Here is a 24,825-nt window from a genome sequence, read left to right as displayed (position 1 = left end):
CATACAGCGCGCACATTTTCCTCGCTCTCACGCTCCCTCGCTGTCGCACGGGCTGTTAACAGTGTTTTCAGAGTCGGGGAATGTGAAAATATTCAGCGAGAAGCGGGGGGTAAGACTAAAAGAGAAGAGGTGGAGAGAAAGAAGAAGGGGGGAGGAGGTGGAGAGGCTTGGAAGTGCGACGCCACACAGACTGCCAACGTTGGCTGACGCGTCCGGCCATCGCGAAAGGTTAACAGGCACCAAGCTCCCCTCTGCCCGATGTGACATGACACTCTCACCATTCGGTTTGATGTGTCGTTCTTTCACGGTTCACGGACTGGCGGCCGTGGGAGGGAACTTTCACTTTCTGTCGTGTAGGACATCATATAGAGTGGCAGCACAAAGAGGACCCAATTTATTATTTTCTCGATTTTTGCCCCCTTTTGATCTGTCACGCACGCACCAAGGAACTCACAAACACGAGCACGCGCGCACACATCCGTAAACACACATTCATACGCACGCATCCGAATGCTCACACACACAGCATAATGTATTTGCCCCCCCCTACCCTCTACCCCCCACCCCGCGGCAGAAATGCATTGTCTCCCTTCAGAGAGGACATTAATAAAGAATGAGTCCTTTTGAAGTCTGGCTGTGGGCTGTCAGATCTGAACTGACATAATCATCCCAGAGAATAACACCTCCTCCCACCTTTTAACATACACTCCCACACATTCAGCCTCACATTCATTCCCTCTGTGCATAAGAAACACTGTAAGAAGATGCTGGACCCAAAGGTGTCCTCGTAACGTGTGATCCAAATGGCCTTTATCCAATTCCTGGAAACACACTGCATCCCCCACACTCGCCTAATCCTTTGTAGTTTTTTTCTTTTTTTTCCCCAATTATATTCATTTTGGCCGTAATGCAAGGTAGCAACACTTTTGTTTTTTCCCAGCATTCCCTGCACCCACTTTTCACTTCACTTTGAACTGCTTTCTGCATTCACACTACTGTAGCCATCAATAGTATTTGTGCACGTTTTGGATATAATTTACAGTGATCTGCTTGCTCTTCTCCTATTTTGCACCAGTTTGTTACAACATAAGACATAATTATTATTTTAACACTGATTTGTAACAGTTTTGGAAAGCACAGACACATTATGTCGTCTTGTTTGTTACTGTCGATAGAGGCGTCAGATGATGAAACTCTCCTATGGGTTGTTTAATTTGGAGGACTAATAACAACAAGTAGTATTTGAATATTTTTTCCCACTTGGCTGCTCATGTGTACAGTCTTTCTATGTCATGTAACGCGCGGTTTTCCCCCTGCCCAGAGTTGTTATTAATGTACAGTACTAGTGTGAAGCTCAGTCTGGCAGTTCAGTCCCTCTGGTAATATGGAGTACTCCTGTACCCTCCCTATCGCCTTAACACACACACACACACTCACACTCACACACACACATCACAGATTTGATCCTCAGTAACATGCTGTGAATCCTCCCTCCCTTGTGTGATAAAATAGTTACTGTCCTTCACTCCTCTTTCTTTTAGTTTCCATGCCTCCACAGCGTGATCAGAGGGTGAAGGCTTCCTGTCGGGTCACAAGCTCACTTACTGCAAAGCTAGAACTGATGTAACACAGCTGTCATACAAAAGTCTCACAGGGAATTTAACACAGATAAAGGAGTCATTATTTTGTATTTTTGTTCATTTATTTAAATATTTGAATTAAGAGTATTAAAGAGAGTATTAAAAATGGTTGAGAATTGGATTTTTTTTTTTTTTAATTAACTTTTACTTTTTAAAAGGGCAAATAATGAGCAGCTTATTTCCACTTTCTCTCCATTTTATTGTCACTTTTCATTAATAACATCATTTTTTTGAGTTCTCAATGTCGCGGGAGGACCTCATTCTCTCTGAAATGAGGTGATTAATGTGTTCTTGCATCAGAAAGCACAATTATTTTGGGTGCACGGGGACATAAAATCTGTAAAAAAAAAAAAAATTTAAAAAACCCATAAATGAATCAAAGCTAATATTGATGCTGATAGTATGCTCAGCTATAAACATAAACACAAATAATAATGTTTGCTTGAATTTTGAATAATTTTGAAATGTCAATATCCAAAATACTACATGAACATTTTAATCCATGGATGATGTATTTATCTTCCAGGAGTCCACCAACAAAATAAATATACATACTGTACGTGCAACCACTAGTGCGTTATTAGAAGCCAGTGCCTCCAGACATGCATACTGTGTCTATAGTATGTCACACCTCTCCATCAATCTGATAGATGAAGTCAGACTTGGTGTGTGCCCCCCCCTCCCCTCCCCTCCCCTCATACCTCCGGCTCATTTCACACTTTCCAACTTCTTCTCCTCTCTGCCGGGCACGTGTTAGAAGGGAAGATGCTCCTCCTCCTCCCTGCACTGTAGCTTATAGATTGACTTTCTCTCTTGCTCTGACTCTTTGTGAGGACATGGTGGGACCACTTGCATCGCTTTGTACTGTAAAAACGTGTAAATTGTTGGTATATCTTTGCAAGACAAAGTATATTTATTTTACCTACTTACTAAATTACCTCTCACTGTAACACAGGTTTCTTCTCACTCCCTGAGACTGAGTTCAGATACATTTTAACACCCATCTGTATGCATGCTTGTGACATACAAGCACACTAACACACACACACAACACGTGAACATGCCCATCTGTAGGCGCAGATGGAAACACACTTCCCCTGTCACTGTTTTTCTCACATATACAGTAGGAGCTATACAACCCACACACGCACACTAGAAAAACCTACTTTCCAGTGTTAATTCAGCCCTTTGCTCCGTCGCTCAGGCGCCTCTGACTCTGCTCCTACAGCTGACTTCCTGTGACCTGCGGCTCAATCAGGGCCTGCGCTGTGTTGCTGTTCCCGGTTATGATTGACACATTCTTCATACTTGTGGACAGTCCATGTTGATCCTGTTACATACAGCGTGGACAGGGCCAGAATTCATGTATCCCTGACAGCAGTACAATGAAGGTGTACGTTAAGTCTCTCTGGTCTGTGAGTGCAGAGGCAGGAAGGAGCCATGAGGCAGACACCTTGTATTGTCAGATTCTGTCTGTTGTTGTTGATCTCATGAATAATGTAAAGGTGAGGAAAAGCAGATTATCTGTGTGGATATTAGAGGATGTCTTAAACCTTGAGCTGCATCAAGGCACTTTTCATATTCAATCTGTCTTATTACCTTCGCTGCGGTTTCCTCGTGCACAGCAGGTTTGATTAATGTCTGCAGCGTACATTTAAGTGTTTGTAGATTTAAACATGTTTGTGCACTCATCGACGTATTATGTGCAATTAATTGACTCTAATTTAGAGGTTAGCTTTAATACCAAGTCTTTCCCTTCTAAGTGATAAAACTGGTCTAAATGTAATTTAAAGGATCTTTGTTCTTTTATGATGTAATTAGTGATGATTCATGGCCAAAACACCCCTTGTGGTGATTTTGGTCTCTTGTTTGGATGTGGTGTCTAAAATCAAACCGCACTCTTTTAACTTCTTGCACAATCCTCCCCCAGATTATGCAGTTTGTCAGCTTATTGTGAGGATCACCAGTAATTATTTCAGTTCCACATTGCTAAAACCCTCTTCTTTAATTCCCTCCTCTGAAGTGTCATTGAAATTCTGATGAATTATTATTATTATGTTTTATGTTAATACGGTGCTGATTTCTTAATTCACAATGATTAAGTTCCAGTGAAAGAACCACCGAGTAATGAGTCATTAGGGTTTTGTGAATATTAGCATCTAGTTTATGGTTGAAATGCTTCTGTGTTTTTTAAGCAATGCGGTTTGAGATTTTAGTCTGAATATTTTATATTTTTTACCTTTTGAAAATAAGTTCTTTCTCACAGTGTATATTAAGTCCTGCCTGGTGATTATAGGCATGGACTCAGTAGCAGCGTGCAGTGGGTCAAGCTTTTAAAGACCCCTACAGACATGCATTAAGACATGAGAATACTTAAAACTCTTAAAATTACATCTACGTCTTCTCCCTCATTAAAAGATCCAGAATCTATGAATATGCAGATATATTTAATTTCAGAAGTTTAAAAGCTGGACACAAGACGTCTCCTACTTTACTGTAAAGTCACTTCTCAGTGTTTGTGCACTGGAGGCTTCAGGTTTCCACATCACACAAGTTGAATACTGAACCAGGATTGGCTTCCAAACTAGTTGTGATGTCACAAATCATTCTCGTAAGCCCAGTCCCTTAAAATCAGATTTTCAATGAGCACAGAGAAACATTTCACTTTCAGCAGATGAATATAAAAAACAACCTTCTAGTGTCAAACTCTGCACAGTGAAGCTCAAACAGGAACAAGAAAAAAAAACAACATTTTTTTGAGTGGCCGGGGACTTTAAATACTTTTAAGAGTAAGTATTTGACTGACTCAGATGACAGTAAACTTGCAAATTATAGACCTAGATAATGAGATCAGGGTAAGATTTTATAATAACACTAATTATCTATTTATTTGGTGAAAAAAGAGAGTGGCTTTTTGTACTCTCTGCTACTGTACTATATTATTAGACATTTAGATGCAGTGATGAGTGGAATCTGTCCCGATAGTCTAGATTGCTGCCTGTTGCCTTGTTCTCCTCTTCATCTGTCAGCAGTATTAGGTGTCCCACAGACAGGGTCTTAATAGTAGTAGAGCGAAGGTGACAGGGCCTCTAATGGAAGCCCTTTGTTCAGTTGTCACTTTCACTGCTCCCATGGAAACATCCTGCTGGCCAATCAGACGAGCCCTCTAGGTAGTGGCTGCTGTGCTTCTGTCACTGTAAGACCAAAGGCATCTATCACACTGAACTATCTGAAGTTTCTTTCTTTTTTCCCACCCTCCTGCTCTCTTTTTTCTCTTGGTCTCACTCAGCAATCGTTTTACCTATGAGTATATCACAGAAATGCACTTCTTATATTATGAGTCAGGGGAAATGAGCTTTTGTGTCAAAAAACATGTGAAAGCAAAAAATGGTATTTACAGCATTGTCCTTGTATGTGTACAAACCTGAAAGCAAAGCTGAATTGTCGCAGCGTGGAGATATTCTTAACCATTGAATAAAAGGTTTCTTCCTTTTTAAATCCCATGTTTCGGATGCCAGAGTTCCCAACTTATCCCCTGGCTGAAGTGGTTATGAATACCTCCCACCTGACTTTGAATGAGGTGAATATAAAAGTAGCCCCGGCTACATGCATCTCTCCCACTGGATAAACACTGTTGTGTGTGATAAGGGTTTTAGAGAAAAGGGAATATTGGCAGAGTTGAAGGGAAAAGGGAAAAAAAAAAAAAAGATCATCTGTATCTCTGTACTCAGCTGCAGCCAGTTGGAATATAAAGCACCAGTGGGTCGCTGCAGGATTCCTCTTCCAGAAACACTACTTCTGTAAAAGACAGCGGAGCAAGACTTACAGTCAGATGAGAGAAAGTCACCCACTTGTGTATGAAAAAAGACACCAATAAGCTCTACACTCAGGAGGGGGTTTTGGGGCCAAGAATTTGGAGTGTAATTATATGTGAGCGCCTGCTACAGGCATGAACATATGAAGTGAAAATGATCTTTGTTTATTCAATATTGTGATTAAAAAATATCAATAACGTTGATAAAGAAATGTATTTTTAAATCATTTTCATCTCAAGTCTATAGTACAGATGTGTATGAATGCACGGATGCACGTTCCCATGAGTATGGGTGTGTATACTTGTGTTTTTTTTTTATGCTAAGGCTGGATCCTATTTTTACCATAATACAACCGATAGCTGTTGTTTCATATGTTTCTCTCTGGTGAACACCCACGTCTTTCAGTTTGGTGGCTCAAGTTCATAAAGCTGGCTTTCTGTTTTTAAGCACAAGATGACATCACCCGAGTTCCTTTTATAGACTTAACAAAGAACTTCCCCTGACAAACAAACTGACCTTTATGTGTAAAATCAGTGGACTAAATTCAGATGTTTGCATGATGTGGGGCTTTGCACCCCTTCCCCCTCCCTCCCCCAACTTCCTTATCTCCTCTAGCACAGGGGTGTGGGCCGACCTCCCTCCCACAGGCCAGCTGGATTACGCATGTTGGTCTAATCCCATTCATTCTCTTAGTTCCCTCTCTCTCTCCCTGTTAGACTGACATGTACTGGACCATCATGTACCCAAGACACACACACAAACACACAAACACACACACACACACACACACGCAGGCTAAGGTGCCTGTGTCTGATAAGGACTATGTGGAAGTATTAGCCTCATCAACCCAGCTCCACAACATCATGGGAAATCCCGTTTCCTCCCATGATCCCCAATTTGCCCTTATCACCACAACCTGCTCCTAAACCTTAAACCCTTGTGTCACCTCACGCCCCCCCAACAGCTTTGAGTCAGGGATCATCTCTGATGTACACACCACAGCGGATAAATCCCCAAACCCCTGTCTACGTGTGAGAATGACTTCAGTATACACCACCGTTTTCAAGGCGAATTTGAAAAGTTAAAATGCTGAAACAATAGAAAAATGGCTAAATCTTTTCTTCTTCTGCTGCTTGAATTACAGCCATCATCATAACAAGTGGGATCAACACAACCTAGTTGGTTAAAGTCCAGTTTATGATCTTTTACTTTGTGTTTCAGTATTGCCAGTGATATAATTTATTTGTTCTCCCTGACATATGTTTCTGTTATCAGACAACGGAGTATAGAATTGTGATTCACAACGTTCCCCTTTTTCCTGAATACAGCATGTCCTCCTACAGTAATGAGATTAAAAAACAGACTAAAGGGACTACTACTAACAGCTCTGCAGCCCGAGAGGCAGATACCGAGCCACGCTTCAAATAACTCATCCTCTGTAACTTGTGCGAAGGCAAATGACAGCTCTCACCACCAGAACACTCTGTTCAGTGAAATTAAACTTATTTAAAGACGGGACAAAGTTCACCACGATCTCTTTTTACATAAGAGGTAATGATAGAATGTAAACTCATCGGGTCATGAGGGACGCAGCCCATGTGTCAAGACTTCAGTGTAATTATAATACTGATGAATGCCTTCTGTTGAACCGTGTTTTTATAATTTGTACATTAAGTTCTCCTCATGATTGCCAGACTTTTAATCCAGTTTGTCAATCAGAGAGTTGACCTGTGGCTCACCGTTTATTCCAAGCCACAACATTGGGCTTTTACATACTTATTGTCCAGTGAGATTTGAGAGAAATCATACTGTTTTGTTTCACGTGTTTTGCTTGTCATAACAGCATTTTTTTTTTGTGTGTGTGTGTGCTGTGTTGGCCCACCGCAGATGAAAAATGGGGAGGAAAGGCTATGTAATAACTAATGGATTGGCTGAAAGCAACAGCTGTTTGCAGCTGAACTCTGAGCCAGACAGTGTTGTATGGCAACCTCACCGGAACTCCTCTGCAAACAGTTAGCAGACACAACAGATTATAGGCCTGACAAGCCTAAAAACTGCTTCAACATCAGAATGTTCACACACCAACGCACAGACAGACATGAGGCAAGACATGCATAGACTTCTGTGCAAATACTCATATGCTAGGGCATGCACATAATAATCATTGACAAATGCATGTGCCACACATACTATATGTAGAAACTACAAGATAAAAGAGAGAATGTTGAATGTGTCTTTCTCCCCTCAAGATAAAGAAATGGGCAGATTTAGCTGTTTTCACCTTGTTTTAATTGATTCTGATGTTTTATTGTACAGCACTTTGGTCAACTGTGGTTGTTTTTAAATGTGCCTTATAAATAAACTTGATTTGATCTGATTTTCCATGATTTGTTCTTGATGAAGAAAGATATATTTTCCCTCTGCTTCCTTGTGAGGAGCAATGTTAGTGACTTTGCTAGTGAACTACAGTAAAACAATGTTTAACATAACAGATATAGTTTGTAACCTTTGCAAATTTTTAATGTATTAAAAGTATAAACCATCTTCCTACTTTATACAGTAATCTCCAGTACAGACCGACAAGCACTGGGGTTTTTGACAGTGATACCAATATTGATATTTGAGAATTGTGAAAATGCTGCCAGTAAAGCATTTGTGGCTGTATTTGACTGCTCTACATGCCAAAGCAGATGTATTTCTGATAACCCTATATTGGTTGATGATAGCCTGTTGATGTATTGGTCACATCTCAACCACAGATCTAAGTTTCCTCCTAGAGCAATAGAGCACTGAAGCCATATTTTAATCATTTTGGATCCCAATTGCTCACATTTTGTCAGTGATTCAGACTTAATCGACACATTTTGCTCGACTGCACAACATCGCCTCTCAGTGTCTTCCTTACAGCTGTTCGTATTCCGAGGCTCGACGTAACCACAAGTGACACTTCAGCATTATTCTTACAAACACATTATGTGTTCATTGTTTACCCTGTGAGCGCCTTTATACGTGCCGCTGATTGAAATGTCAATGGTGGTCCAGCAAATTGGACGGTTCACAGCCTAAGAACAGCTGATGAAAGACTTTGAAACATGGCATGACACTCTGGAAATTTTCATCACAGCAGGAGGTTCAGTCTTTCTTGCATGCAAATGTCAAACACATGTTTGGGAAGAGGCGAACCCCCCCCCCCCCCCTCCACCTCCCAAAAAAAACCAAAAAAAATAGGGCCAACCAAAACACTGATGCAGTCACAGACAAATGTGTTGTAGCGGAGCCTTTAGCACTTGGCGGAGGGGTGTGATTTCTCTCAGCAGTGTGTTGAGATCATGAGTAATAGTACGGGGATTTGACCTGCTGTTTTGCTGGAGAAGCAGCAGTGTCTGATCTTAGCTCATTTCTTACTGCAAGATAACCTGCAGCCAAAGACCAAAGAAGCTCTTGAAGTGACTACCCACCCGGTGTAATGAAAATGTGCCCTATGGATGCAATTTTTTTTTTTTCTTTTGTTGGCTCAGCTCTCACTTTCAATCACAGTTGCGTTTGCTGCTCATTGCGAGGTCATTTCATGCATTGACTTCTGCCTCTGTGTGTGTTTTTTTGTGTGTGTGAAAGGCATCAGCTCAGTAGGGCTTAAGAGTTCATCTACAGTGGAAGGGCTGCTCCGCATCATTCGTCCACACAGTTTGCTGTTTTGTCAGCTGCCACCGTGTCCCTAAAGAGCTGTTTTGTTCTAGCACGTGTAAATGCGGGCGTCATCCGCGATTTGCTGAGTGCAAAGTTGTCCTGCTGCCATCGTGCTCGCCATGACACCCTTCCAGGCAGGTCAGGCGTTATACTATATGCCTGCAGGATGAGATTAAGAGACAGACTAAAATGTGAGAAAACGGGGAAGACGGGTTTATCTACTCACCTCTCCCACTCAACCCTTTGGGCTCCGAGTGATCCAGGCGTCCTTCAGTCACACGCTTATCATAACCTTAAGAGCCTTCTATTAACCTTTAAATGAACTCCCACCTAAAGAATCTTCAGAAGATTATTTTGACATTCATTAGACGCACACATACACACATCAACGCTTTGTCTTGGTCCAACAAAGACATTCAACCTCACACATTTAACCTTCTATGAACCAACTAAGGCTGACTCATTTCATGTGCCCTTTTTTTACTCTATAAAATGTCAAAAAATCTGTGAAAAATGCACTTTATCAGTTTCAAGAGATCAAGGTGATGTCTTCAAATTGCCTTTTTATGTCAGACCAACAGTTCAAACCCCACAAATATTCTATTTATAATGATCAACAGAGAAAAGCTACAAATCCTCACATTTGAGAAGCTGAAAAAAGAGAGTATTTGACATTGTTGCTTGATGAAAAGCAAATTGAACGACGGGACACTTAGTAGAATTGCCTATTTCAGCACCAGAGTCGTCTGAAACCAACCGCATCCCAACTTTCAACAGTTGTCATAGTGAGAACTTTCTATGCTTGCTCAGCAGAGCTGCCGAGTTTAGGGAGCTTTGTCCGACTCCTGCTGCTGAGTCACCAGATGTCTGCGAGATCTTCTCACTACCCCCCTCACTCTCACATCCTCGCTCAGCCCGGAGCACAAACACTGCCGCAATACTGTCAACACATCTCCTCCTCATTCATTATGAATGGACCGGCTTTGCAACGAATAAGCTGTAAACACAACAATCAGAAGCGATCAGTTACTGTCGCTGCTGAGTGAGGCAGCACCTTTTCATGCCATTGTCGTTTAATCCGGGCCAATTCATAAGGGTTATTAACTCTGCTTGGCTCAGACATCTTGAATGTAGATTTACTCAGAGGTAGTGGTGAGCTATTCAAGCAGAATTTCTGTCAACCTTTTAACTAAACCATTTAGCTTGGTTTATGGTGAAAAGGAATGCCGCACGCAAAGAGAGGTTTAAATCCATGGCATCGCCTGCTGTTCCACATTTTACAGAGCAGTCAGAAAGTATTAAGACTGTGATACATTTTAGTTGTTTGGAGTCTGTACTCATCTAACTCACTGGATGTGAAATCAAATGACTCTGAGGCTAAAGTGCTGACTTAAGCTATAGTTTGAGGGTGTTTACATCCATGTCAGATTCATTTTAGGGGGTCAGAGTAAAAAATGTTTTTGGACAAGTTAACAAACCTGAGGTCCTCATTTTACTGTAAATAGCAATTTGGTGTCAAATGCAGTCAATGACTGTCTGAAGTCTTCAGCCCACAGTCACTGACTAACACCTGGTATGTTCTCTACTTATTAGAGCTGGGAAATAAAACAAAAACGATAATTATCTCTATAATTTCTCTCAATAGAAATATAACAAAAGTTTGATGAATGTTTGATATAATTACACTGACTGCTAAACTAAGTAACTAGCAGATCTGAAAAACTAGCCCTAAAGAGGAAAAAGGACTGAAAAAGGATTTTACTGAATTGTACTCATGCATATTTTATCATTATAATTGTTTTGAATGTTCTACCTCAGATTTGTGAAATGAATTAAAACCACAATTAACCGTCTGGTTTCTTCAATGTTCACTAAGGAGCAAAAATCAGCCTTTAAACTCGATATGATAACATTTTTGGCCATATTGCCCAGCCCAATAAGTCATGCTCCACTAGGCCTTTACTTCTTGCTTGTTTTGAGGGCTTTCTTTCTTCTGTCTGGACTTCACCTGTGAAACACCTTCAAGAACATGCTACGGTCTTACCATTATACTCCTTGGTTGGCTTGTCTCTATGTTTATGATCATTGTCTTTCTGCTTTGTTTAGAAATTTGAGGAATTACTATGAGTTATTGTAAGTCTGACACTGCCCACCCAATATCAGTGTAAATGCCTTCAAACACAGTTGAAGTTGAAACTCAGCACATAAAAATATAATCATAGTCAGAACAAAACTTTCACTGCACTAACATTTCTTGACTCCACTGGACGTTTTTTGTCCTCCAACATTTTTTTTTTTCTCATCCTCATCCTCTTATCTACCCCTTTGACACCTGGATTAACTTCCCTTAAACCCCATCACTACCAGGACCTGTCCTTACCAATATTGCATGGCCCATAGGGTATAATGCACCATCGATCTGTGTGTGTGTGTGTGTGTAAGAAAAGTGTACGCTCATGCGCAGCAAATGTGAATATATTCAAGCCTGAGTGTGTGCGCTGATACACACATGGGCAAATGTCATGTCACACACAGGTGAAGTCACGCCTAAGTGAGCAGGTCCGTGTATGGTGATTTGGTATGAAATGGGACAGGTCATGGACGTGGTTGCGTTGCACTGGCAGGTGTTGACCAGGCCAATGCGATCTATGGACTACAATTTGCACATATTAGCCACCGTTGCCCTTTTTGCCTCCAAGCAGCACAGGTTCAGATCAAATCAATGATTAAGGTCCTAAAGCTAAACAAGCTTCAAATTGATCCGTAGGCACATAATCACATCGATAATTCATATTGATTGGTTGTAGGAAATACATGGAAATCTACCCAACTTTTCTGAAAGGCTTAAAAACCTACAGCGTCATTTTGCATTATGGTAAACTAACCCACATTTTCAATCGGTGACCCACAGTAAGACGTAAATCTGTACATTCTGTGTGTGGGCCGCATGCCCTCTGTAGGCTTACTGCCATTTTTCTTTGGCACTAAAAGTAAATGGGGTCTTTGGGTCAGCAGCACTCTTTCTGGCCCTCAGGCCCGCTTGGAGTCTTTTCTTGCCTGGACATACACAGTGAAATCCCCTGTAATCAAGCAGCTGGAAGGTCTGCTTTGAGGGGATTTAGCGCAATGTGGCAGGTACCAATCTGACTGCAATCAGGATTTATGCAGGCACCTGATGGCATTCAGCAACTTTAACATGAGCCAATGCTCGGAGAACAATCACAGTCATTCATGCGCTTTCTTGCAGAGCACTCATGGTTTTGTCATACAAAAAGTAGGCAAGGGACCATCAGGGACGTACTGCAGTAAATCACATCCTATTAGATTTGAATGTGTGCTGTCTCAAACTCCCACTTTTCTCCCAGATGATGGAAATGTGTTATAACTTGATCTTCAATTTTTTTTAATTCCATTTCGGTAGTTTATATTTAATCTAAATTAAATATTTAATTTTTGTCAGTAACTATATAGTTTGCATTGCTTTTATGTTCATGACTATAGATTGTTATTATTCGTTGTCATCAGTACATTTCTGTGATTGACAGCATGTTGCTTTGCTGTAAGCCAAAGTATTACCCAACTGCTGGTTGTACTATCACCATTTCACTTGTAGTTTTGTATGTTTTAATATTTGAATGTGCTTTTTTGTAGTCCTTCTGCTTTGATCTTCCTGCAAAAGAGAGTCAACACATTTTCCTCCTGGATGCCAATAATAAAGTTTAGGTTATGTGAGTGTACAGTACATGAGCATTCTCGCTTTATGGCTTGTTAATATGAGGAAGCATTCTGGACATTTTTGTGTGTGAATCGTGAGCGGAAAAAGAAACATCAAAACAGAGAGAGAAAAAAAAAAGAGAAGCTGAGACCAAAGGGGGGAAAAAAGACAGAGAATAAGAAAAGGTTTGTTAAAGGCAGAAACTCCTGGAGGCAGTGGGACAGTGAGAGACACACACATGGGCTCAGCCGTCCCTCCTCTGTCTGTCTATTATTGATGTTGGACACGCAGGGTTCCCACTCAGCCATCTGTTCTCAGCTCTCCCACTCTGTGCCCCTTTTTGCTTCATGCATACCACTTTGGCAGGCTGGCATAAACAGACCAATGCTGTCCTATCAAAGTGTGAATACTTCATAAATATATCACACTGAGGGAGTTAGCTGTTGGAGGAGGAACCCAGTAAGAGAAATGAGAAAAGAAAAAAAAACAACATTGAAGTAATGGGATGAATTTTTCATTATTTGTCCTCTTTGTTGGATGACTTCCAACACATGCATTGATTTGCGGTGCGAGATATAATCATGTCATGACTGCATCAGATATAAGCAGAACTGGCGGTTGGGTGTGTTTTGTGATGGACTGTCAATTGTCCTCCTGTGGATGTTTTCAGATTTTAATCACATCACAGCTCCGCCCTCCGACTGTTAATAGCATATGGCTGCAGGTTTGATTTGATTTGACTCATAACTGATGACCATGCATATTCAGTAAAGTCTGGTTGCCAGGGGAAACCAGGTCCTGTAGGTCTTCTGATTGGATGCGGGTTGGTCACATGAGACTTAAATTGGCCCCAGCTGGGACAGAGGCCACATGTGGCGGGTCTGGCGATGTGTAGGGGTGGCGTGTGTTTGCAAACACTTGGCCTTGCCTCACAGCTAATCCGTAGATGCAATCCCCACTCCCTTCCCTACCCTTCCCTACCCTCCCCTGCCCTCCACACACACACACACACACACGCACATAAACTTGTCATGCAGTAAATGGATCGTAAATGTTGCATGGCAGTCTCATGCAGTCACTGAGAGCATCAGTGAAGCTGTCTGACTTTACATGTGTCTTCAATTACATCCTCCTGACTGACAGCAAAGTTCAGATGTGGGTAAGGGCATGGCAGGGGCTGCAGGGTGGTGATTAAGGTAAGATATTGGTTTGGGGCTTTAGAAACCTAAACTATCACTCCATCGTGTGACTTGTCTTTTCCATATTCCTAGAGGGGTGAAAGAGGCTTTATTCTCTGGCTAGCCCCAGCATTAAGACCCCCCGGGGAGTACGAGATGAGAGGGAAATTAATAATGTGTAGAGACTCAAAGGCTTTGAGTGAACCAAGGGATCAGAAGAGGGTGAAGAGAGTGTATTAGGGGCAGAAAGGGACACAGAAACACAGACAGGGAAGACAGCAGACACAGGAAGTAGGCAACTAAAAAGTGCTTTAAAAAAGCACTTAAAAGTGTGATTCACTGAAGAACTGTTGATAAAAATCTTTTGAGTATCACTTACAGCCTCTTTGCTTGAAAGGTAGCTCTGAGAAGTTTGTAGCCTACTTCTAAATAGATTTTGGGCAGAATATTTCTTAAATACTATCCTGTAATCTGTCCACAGTAAAACTGTACTTCTACATTTAAGAGATAAATAAGAAGTTTTATTGTCATTTCAGGCACTTGTCACATTGTGTTTCTCTGTTTCCCTGAAAACAGATTGCAAATTAGCATTTCTTACCGAAACCAGAGGGAGTCACGAACTGCAAGCGCTCCCAGTTTCGAGACATATTTTTCACATTATGACGTGCGAGTCTAACATGAGCTGAAAAATGAGAACAAACTCCTTAATGTTAAGGAAACTGCAGATTTAATATTAATAGACTTCAGCCTGTGATGTGCGGAAGTCACGCTAGCGCGCTGGCACACTCGTGTCTCATCACCTGTGACCTCTCTGGCTCTAAGCCCGCAGCTCCACTTATCCTTTGAACCCGATGGAACCAGCTGTGTTTAGCCAGATCGGACCGCAGCGGATCATCTGTCTTATCTGTCTGTCTAATTTAAATTTTTACATTTATATTATGCTTTTTCAGGTGTTTTTAATGTTTAAATCATGTCGTATGTCACTCTGTAGGCCAATAAGATGGAGGAAAAAAAGAGCAAATAATGATGTTGGGGCAGTATGCCATATGTGATCCCTCCCTGCAGCATTGCCAGGTGGGCAGCGTGCCACTCAGTAGCACAATGGGTTTATCCACAGTGATTTATTAAACACCCTAACCACTGGCTAAACAGAGAGCTAAATCACCAGTCTATTGTTCTCCCTCTTTTTCTGTCTTTGACCGTCTCTCCTTCTTTTGTTTCTAGAATATATGTTAAGGAGGTGTGTAATGGTAGACTGGTCCCATATTAGAACCACTAAGCATGAACATGACTGCCTATTACACGGGTCTTTAGCGACACAGAGAAATAACCCCTTATCATCGTGTCGAGCAATAGCCCCGTCGGGTTTTTCCCTCCATAGAGTGTTTAGATGTAAATGAATGTGACATGTACGTACTCCATAACAGTGCTCCATGTAATCTCCCCACTCTCCACAACTTCTTATGTTAAACATGAGAATAGCTTGAATAGAGAGGTTTTGGTCAACAATGCTTCAACGCGAGTACTCCATAGACCTAAAGTGGCGGTCCTCTCATCACAACAGCCTTTAGCATCTGCTCATCTCGAATGTTAAATACCACAAGCGATGAGACGCTGCATTGTGTGTTTAGAGAAGAGGGCATTTGATGAGAGGCTGTAGATGACACACCTGCCGAGGAAGAGGGGTTGAGATAACAATTTTCTCCTCCCTGTCGAGGAGACATCTGGCATTGCCACGGTGTTGCAAGCCGAAATACACCCAGGAGTGGGTAATGAGGCGTAGGAGACGGGTTTTGTGTTGTGGTGGGTGTGTGTGTGAGTGAATGAGTGTGTGTTTTGGGGTGGTGGTTATCTCATCTTCCTGAACTAGCCTCTGTAGACCTTACAAGCACGCCATCTGTAGTCCTCAAACATAACCAACTAGCGTGTGACTCACAAGCAGCATTAAATCAGCTTAAATACAGACATACATTTAACCTTTTTGTACTGAAGAAACACAAAGGAAGGAGAAGGTTAACAAACTAAAGAATATGGGTAAAACAAGAAAAACATGGGGATGTTTAAATGCGTGACTGCATGTGTAAATTTGTGTGTTGGTGTGTGATCAAACCAAAGTGGCACCCAACCATCCGTGACTGTGCACCACATGTCTCCGGATGTCATCATTAAGGGTGGCCTGCATTATGTTTACACACAGTCCTGCGTGGCCCTGCATACGCCTTAGAGGGGTTGCTAAGAAACACATGAACAATGTTCGATGTTGAACTCAAATCAACATATATTCTTTTAACTCGTAGCACATACTGTACAACGCAGTTTGATAATGGTTCTTCCTCTGTGGAATATATTACTCTTTTTGTTGATTCTTTTCTCTGTTCTGATCTCTTACTTTTTAGTTACTTTTGTTGTTGATGTGGTGATTGCTGCCTCTGACGATTAGTTTTTTAGTTTCTTTATAGTCGATTGTTGCCTGTGATGGTTTGTTTCAGTTACTTTTGTAGTTGATTGTTGCCCCAGATGGTTTATCTTTAAGGTACTTTTATAGTTGATTGTTGCCTCAGCTGGTTTATCTTTTAGGTACTTTTATAGTTGATTATTGCCTCTTCTGGTTTATCTTTTAGGTACTTTTATAGTTGATTGTTTCCTCTTCTGGTTTATCTTTTAGGTACTTTTATAGTTGATTGTTGCCTCTGCTGGTTTATCTTTTAGGTACTTTTATAGTTGATTGTTGCCTCTGCTGGTTTATCTTTTAGGTACTTTTATAGTTGATTGTTGCCTCAGCTGGTTTATCTTTTATGTACTTTTATAGTTGATTGTTTCCTCTTCTGGTTTATCTTTTAGGTACTTTTATAGTTGATTGTTGCCTCTGCTGGTTTATCTTTTAGGTACTTTTATAGTTGATTGTTGCCTCTGCTGGTTTATCTTTTAGGTACTTTTATAGTTGATTGTTGCCTCAGCTGGTTTATCTTTTATGTACTTTTATAGTTGATTGTTGCCTCTGCTGGTTTATCTTTTAGGTACTTTTATAGTCGATTGTTTCCTCTGCTGGTTTATCTTTTAGGTACTTTTATAGTTGATTGTTGCCTCTGCTGGTTTATCTTCTAGGTACTTTTATAGTTGATTGTTACCTTTGACTGTTTTATTATTCAATAATACAGTATCACAGTATAATAACATTATCAGTAAAACAAGAAAGTTCAAAGAAACCAGAAATAAACATCACAAGTGAAATTATTTTGAAAATGAAAAGGTAAAAAAAATAAAGAATTATGCAATAAACAACAAAAAAACATCAAAAGATGTAGCTGACTGTTTTGTGTGACTGTTTATCTCTTTGTTTATTTCAGGTAATCTCCGCTCTGTCAAGAATCTCCCACCACAGCATTGCACAAATCAAAGGCATCAGGTATGTGTCTAATTTCTTCTAACTCTCTTATTTATCCTTTGAACAGCTGAAGCACTCAAGAGTATCGGTGTCACAGAAACCATTTGCATGAATGTATTCCACATTTACTCGTAGGCCTATATTAAGATGGAGGGGGGCTATTAACAGCTGCTGCTCATTTAAAAGTCAATTTACATTTTTTGTCAATTAGCTGCAGCTTTTAGCCACTGTTATTTTGCAATGCACAAAATAATCCATAACACATTTCCATCTGTCAATCAAACAGTATTGCAGTACACTTTTTCTGTAGAAATTTAGTAGTACAACGTAAGCGCTGCTGACTGAGTCAGAGTACTGTATTGTATGAAGGGTTAGTCATTTTTCTCTGATAAAAGTGACGCTGAGAAAATCCTTCACACTGCACTATCAGGCTTTGAATAGGCTTCTGATTTCTCTTCATTTGCTCAATCTGCTTGGAGCTTGGTGACTCACCGGCGCCACATAAAAAGCCATTTTATCCATCTGAGTAATGAGTTGATGGAGCGCGTCCATTAGGAGCCATGCCAGGAAATGAAGGGAGAAGAGAGAGAGTGACAGAGAGAGCAGGTCCCTTGCCGTTAATAAAGACAACACAACATGCTGACTGCTGGCTAATTTGCTGGCTGTCCACACTGACCATTTTGCTGTGTGGTGTCAAAATCAATGCTCACTTGACCTCAGTGTAAATCACACTCTGAACTTTCTAATCCTGAGTTACTTTCAATTCAGCAATCAGAATATTAATGGAATAGTAAAATATTATGTACACTTTAGATTCTCAAGATATGAGAACTAAGATGGTTATGAATCTAGCTTTATCGCAAAAAGAATATTACAAGTCTAGTTTCCTAAGGCGGCAGCAATGTGTCTTAGTGATACAACTTTCAACTGAAGGACAAGCACCTCACTACTGAAGGGCCCTTGAGCAAAACTCTGAATTCCTTGACCTCTTAACCTCCTTTGCAGGGAAACAATTGAAAACATATCTGCCTCATGAGGATCAATAAAGTATGGCTTTATTGAGTAAGGTCAAATTTAGCTCCTTGCATTAACAAGAAAACATTGATTAAGGTTATTAAATGGTACACTGAACTACACTCTCTGAAGGGGACGGGTCAACGTGGGAGTTGCATAATTCCATTATAATTACCTTGGCTAAAATGATGTTTCCATACATTATTATCTTGATAGTTAGTCGTAGATAATCAGTAATACTTAAATGTCTAGAAAAGCTTAAAATAAAACTTCAGAACAAGAAATGTACAGTATCTACCTTTGTCTGTTATGCTTTTTCTGACAAAAGTTGCCTTCTGTAAATTTATTATTCACTCACCATTAAGCTGTTTCCTTCAACTTGCTACTAAAAAACATCTGGCTCTCTTAGCTTGCTGGATGTTCCACTCTCTTCACCAAGCGCTTGTTTACTTCGACTCACTGTCATGTTGTGCAGGGCTGTTATCTTTCGGTTGCCCTGAGAGAGCTGTAAAGAGTTAAACATACAGAATGGCGGATGAAAACACTGAGCTGCAGAGCTAGGTGTTGATTCTCAGTGGTATCAGCAGTAGTGCAGATGTGTGTGTCAATATCTAAAACAACACTCACAGGAGCTTCGAACAATGGGATGTGCAGATATGCAGAGGGATATATGACAGATGCTTGATGAGGTCCAAGGCCATGTCCAGTATGATCTGACAAGGTGCTGCTATTAAACAGAGCACTTACACAACATGGATGTTCACTGACCCTGAATGGCCTTTTTTAAAGGGTATTCTCACCCGCTTCTGTAACTGTGCTTAAGGCAAGGTCAGCTACATTCATAGGTCCAAGGACCTGTCAGACCTCTTCTGTCTCGCTTCAGAGCCCGTGTCAACTGTGTACAGGCCTGACAACAGCTATAACTCATTCAAACACATACCATAGTGAAGTCTAACATAAGATTGCATTTTCTTTGAATTCTCTGATTTTTTTTTTCTTTTAGATTTTGCTTGCTTTCACCACCTGGACCAATCAAATGTTACAAATGTTGAATTTGGCACTCATGACATGTGGTTGCTGAAGTGAATTATGAAACAGCAAACCTTCAAGGTCTTCTATGAAGATATAATAATAGAAGTGGCTCTAGTGAAGGCTCAGACCCAGTAGTAGAGGGAAAAGGTGAGCTTCACCTTCACTCAGTTGTGCTTCAATATTCTTTACCCAAAAGAAATTAAGGAAAGAAAGACATTCAAACTACTAAACAAAGGGTCACCCCATGTTTTGATAATTTTGTGGTCATTTTGTTTTCAGTAACAACCAACAAATCCCATCAAGTACCTGATTTGCTTTGAATTCAGCTGTGTTTGAATGGAATTTGTTTAATTTCATCCTCCAGATTCAGGATTCTTATTGTCACATGCACAGCAACGCAGTGGCAACGTTGAAGGCAGTGAAATTTGGCTTCTTCAAGCTCTAGTTCCAATTAGAGTATGAAGTAAATATTTACAAATGTAAAATCAGACAAAAAAAAGGAGAGAGAGAAGAAAAGAAAGAGAAATAATATATTGGCCATCAGGCATAATGGGACAAATCTTGGTGGGCTGCTGCATTGGTGGGCCAGCGGACTATCAAAAAATCCATAAAGTTTTTATTGGTCCTGTCTGTCTCTTTACTGGCCCTCTCTGTGTGCCTGTCAGTCAGGGTGTGCATGAGAGCGTGCTGCATGCGCATTACGGGACTGGGCTCACTGGCCAATCACAACCAAGATATATACTGTACATAACATATATATTATATTGCAGAGGGTGGTTTATATGTCTCTGTACACCATAAAGGGATACTCCAGAGATTTAGTATTGCACTAAAACGTGGCCAATCGAAGCAGCAGAGGCAGAGACAAATAAACTGAACATATTGTGTAAAAATAGTGAGATGTCCCTTTAAGAAGCTAATAGACAAGAAGATACTGGATAAGGGAAATTGAAAAGATCTTTTCCAGCTTTAGCTTCATGTTGGAGGTCTCAATACCCAGACAATTACTCCATAGTCTCATCCATTGAGCTTTAAAATGACCAGAGAGTTCCTCACTGTGTTAAATGTCTGGGTAACTGTGCCACAGGCATGTCCATTGACATTCTGTTGAAACCCATTGATCTCGTCTTGGATGTCTGTTCACCGTGCTGAGGCCTCGATAGTTCACGTCTCTGTCACTGTGTCAGTATGACAGCCCTATTTGGAAACGAGGGCCTTATTTTGGCACACATGACACACATTTGCATGCGCCTCTGCAGATTCAGCAGACATAGACTGGACATACAGTAGACTCATTTATACGAAGGCTATCTTCTGCTTATTGTGTTATGACAACATGCTCATGCTAAGCCTACAACTAGCCTGAGTTTTAAAGTTTCACAGTTTCAGTGATTATCTGAAATCTCAACTATAGTGTTTTCATGCAGTCCAGCTACACAACAAAAGCCATATATTTAATGAGTATGGCAGTTATTCAGGCCATCATCTGCTAACTGAATTGATCACAGGAATAGATGTATCAAGATCTGGGTGGCTTACAACAGTTTCTTCGGGGAATCCCTGCGAGCTGTCTGATTGGTGGAGCTTAATAGGAAGCTTTGCAGACACCATTCAAGGCTGAAGAAACATGTCTGCCTTAGTCTATGTGATTTGGGGAGAATAAATCCGGAAAAGTATATGTGGATTTACAGGAGACAATGTGTTATTTTAATGTTCTCCTAAAAAGATGCTACAGTTGGATGTCAGTTAAATTTAAGGCAGCAAAGGACAAGTGTTGAGACAAGAATTTTAGTGATTATAGCTCTGAATTTTTGTTTTATTTAATTCGGAGTGGAATCCTCATTGTGTCGAGACCTGATGTTCCCAACTCCCTGTGTGTCCAGGGAGCTGACCTTGTGTGTTCTCACAGCTTATCTACAGTATAAGCATAGCTGTGTCATCCTCCTGTCCTGTTATTCAACACCCCTTCCCACTGCTTATCTTAATTGTCCTCAGCTAACCCCACTCCTCCACCTTCAACCCAGCTGCGCTTCAGTGTCCTAGTTCATCACCGATCCCTGATGTTTGAGTGTGTGTTGTGGCTCAGGGGATCAGGAGACCTCAGCTATTTTTCATGGATGTATCTATTTTTGTTGATCTGGCACATGAGGATGATGGCCCCATTCTTAATCCCACCTACAAAGCCCTGATTGGATCATGTTGTTTCTCCAACTGTGAAAGCTGTTGTCAAACAGCACAACACCAGACCTATATAAAAAATCACTGAAATAGTAGGAGATGTGGATAGAACCAGCTTACGGTCTTGTATGTAATAAAGATAAAGAAGAAATAATAACAGGCACAGTGTCAAGAATCATCGCCTGATCTCTCGTTTCTCACTTTTCTTGCCTCCCCCCCATTCCCTCATCCCGAGCAGCCACTTTAGGCACAGCTCTTCCCTCTCACGCTGCTGAATAACATCACACACATCGGTATGCAGTTATCACATTGCACATCCACCCCTCATCTTTCACTTATGCCGTTTGAACGCATCGCATGTGCTAATTTTGCACGTAAATGTTGTGAAAATCACTCAGACATGCAAAGATGTTACTTTGTGCACACACACACACAGCCTCTCCAAGCGAGAGCAGCTTTGAAATGAAACTGCAGGGACAGATTTAAAGGAGGAACGGGAAGATTTATAGACAAGCATGGTACAATAAGTGGCAAAGTGCACTAGCTTGCTTGAGCTCCAACGATTTATCGACCCCTGCAGAAACAAAGCCGTGTCCTGGGACATGAAACTGCCTCCAATGCTGACCATTTGAGCTGCGTTCACAGCTAACGACAACACTGTTGTTCTGCTGCGTGACGATAGCTGATCAATAGGATTGAATCACTGCGACTTTGTCCAGCACACATGTGCCAACAATTCCCTTTACACCAGTATTAGCTTTAGAGACAGTGAAGAAGAAATTAGACATGATCGCATGCAGTTCATGGTTTACTGATATGATGGAAATAATTGAGAAGGGACATGGCTGTAAGGAAGGAAACAGAGGTTGTTTGAAGAAAAAGCAGGTAATTTTATGGGCCCATGGTTTTCTAATAATTTCCCATACATTACTTTGAATGACCTCCCTGTTTCTAATTTGATATATATTATAAGGAAAATAGTATTTTCCTAGAGAGAAATGTTCAATTAAAATCCAAGTACTCAGTCCAAATCCAATACTCATTCATTATTCAATGATTGGAACCTTTATTCTCTATGTACTATATGTTGAATTTTATGCTTGCCTGTAGATTGTTAATTTTAGATTTTTACATGTTCAGCTGACGTGCACTGACTAAAAGACTCTTTAGGTTAATGAGGTTCATCGGAATAAATAACTGGAAGTTTACCAGTTAAAGACTTTCTTTGTGTTCTGTATAATTAATACCAAATTACAAATTACTAGTAAATTAAAAACATTTGAAAAATAAAGCATTATCCATCAAGAGATGCACAGTTAAACCAATAAAACACAAAAAACACATTATTGCTCCACAGAAATGGAGAGAGATAAACAGATAAACGAATAAAAGAATGAAAAGGCAAAGGGAGAGGAAAGATTAAAAAAAGAAAAGAAAAATGGAAAAAGCAACACAACTAGTTTTCAACAGGGTACATCAGAAAATGAAGTTGCCATTAACTCAAACTCTTCCCACTTAGATTTAATCTGAGAGATTTTGCCATAAAGTGTAAATCTACCTGCTGAACACTGATGTAGTTGACAAATCTCAGGACCACATCCAAACCAAAAGTGAAAGCAGTATTCACTTCCTTTTACCTAAAAGAATCAGTTGTACTCAGACAAAAGTGACAAACTAGCAAACAAACACTTGAATACGTCAAATCAGGAGGGACTGTGTGCAAGATAAACAAACACCATTTCCTGAATAGACAACTGATTACTTACAAAAAACCTTTATAAAGTGCTAAAACATCCGCTCTGGTTTAGTGTATAGACCTGAACAGCATGAAGACACACGCCTCCAGGACAGACAATAGAGCGGTATTGAATAACTAAGAGATGGGTTATCAGAGGAGTTCTGATGAAATTATAAACAAAGTCTAATTATACCTGGTTGTACCATTTAAGAGAAATGAAAACGGAAGCACCGGACATGCTTGGCACCGCAAAACAACACAGCGGTGATATATACGAGCACATATCTCCACAAACTACTACGTAATTAAATTTTGCCCTGCGGGACTCCATTAATAACTTATAATATAATGCACATTTCATTGGAGGGGGCCATCAGATGTGGGTGTGTTATTACGCTCTGGAGGAAGCACCTTCTGTGCTGGGCTTCTGCTCATAACAGTGAGCTAGACAAGGCAGTTTTTGTATTATTATTTCATAATAACAATACTTCTGATAAGCTTGAAAATACAGGGGTTCTAATGACGTTACACCACTTAAACATGGAGAAATTAATGAAGTAAATTAATCAGAGAACACTGTATAGAGGCTGAGTTTGCAGGATTCTTTGCATGATCGTATGTGTGCCTGAGGGTGATGAGCTGACCTTTGGCTATCTAGCTGAGTATTCATTAACCTGATGGCTGACATCCACTTTCATGTGACCACAGCTTTAATTATACAAAGGCTAATTGCTAATGTCACACAGATACACACAGCATGACGCAACACACAATTCCTGCACATCTACTCAACTTAAATGATAAGATAAACTACTGTTTTTATTGCCTTTCTACTCTCACATTATAACTTTCACTTAATAGCGTGATTTTTGCCCTTTAGCCGCTAACAGGTCACTGCTGTTGGCTCTTTATGAAGATACGGTATCACAAAGTGTCTCATTGATCAGATCGTATCTCGGGATGAAAGACAGTCAAAGGATTTCAAAGCTAAGTGCTAACAGAGAGTAGAGTGCTTTTATGAGAGCTTTGAACATCTGGTCTCTGACATTGAACTATTCATTGCGTCTCTCAGCTCACTTCACAGTCCTATACAACAAACACTCAAAGACACTCATTGTTTTTCTCTTTCTTCATTCCTTTCTTTGTGTTTCATGAGCTTTCACACTTGGGAAAATCCATTCATTCATATCAAGACTAACAATCACTTGCACATATTGTTCATAAAATGTATTCATTAGTTTATTTATATCACTTAAGTTGAATATATTTTAAAGATTTTCTGGTAGGACTTTACTGTTTATCTGTACACTCTCTGTCCTTATGATCTCAATTCAGATAAAGACAAACTTCAGACACACAGAACCTTTCCTCAGGAATCCTCACGCAGAACAACAAAGGACAAACGGCAGCAGTGCTTCACATAAAAACAATGAAAAAATGAAA

At 40.5% G+C, this 24,825-nt stretch overlaps 1 protein-coding gene across 6 annotated transcripts in view; it reads left to right on the top strand.

Annotated features, from left to right (window-relative positions):
- The window catches only part of vav2 (vav 2 guanine nucleotide exchange factor), a 180,354-nt gene that overhangs the window by 112,874 nt on the left and 42,655 nt on the right, over positions 1 to 24,825 (top strand). For all 6 annotated transcript variants that reach the window (XM_042394967.1, XM_042394964.1, XM_042394966.1 and 3 more), the window contains exon 3: positions 17,383 to 17,441. In XM_042394967.1, the coding sequence (XP_042250901.1) occupies positions 17,383 to 17,441 (59 nt within the window). The remainder of the gene's footprint in view (positions 1 to 17,382; positions 17,442 to 24,825) is intronic.

This window comes from Thunnus maccoyii, chromosome 19, assembly GCF_910596095.1.
Source record: "Thunnus maccoyii chromosome 19, fThuMac1.1, whole genome shotgun sequence".
NCBI lineage: Eukaryota > Metazoa > Chordata > Actinopteri > Scombriformes > Scombridae > Thunnus > Thunnus maccoyii.
The sequence above is the reverse complement of the archived record's forward strand: the minus strand, read 5'-3'. Positions and strand labels throughout refer to the sequence as shown.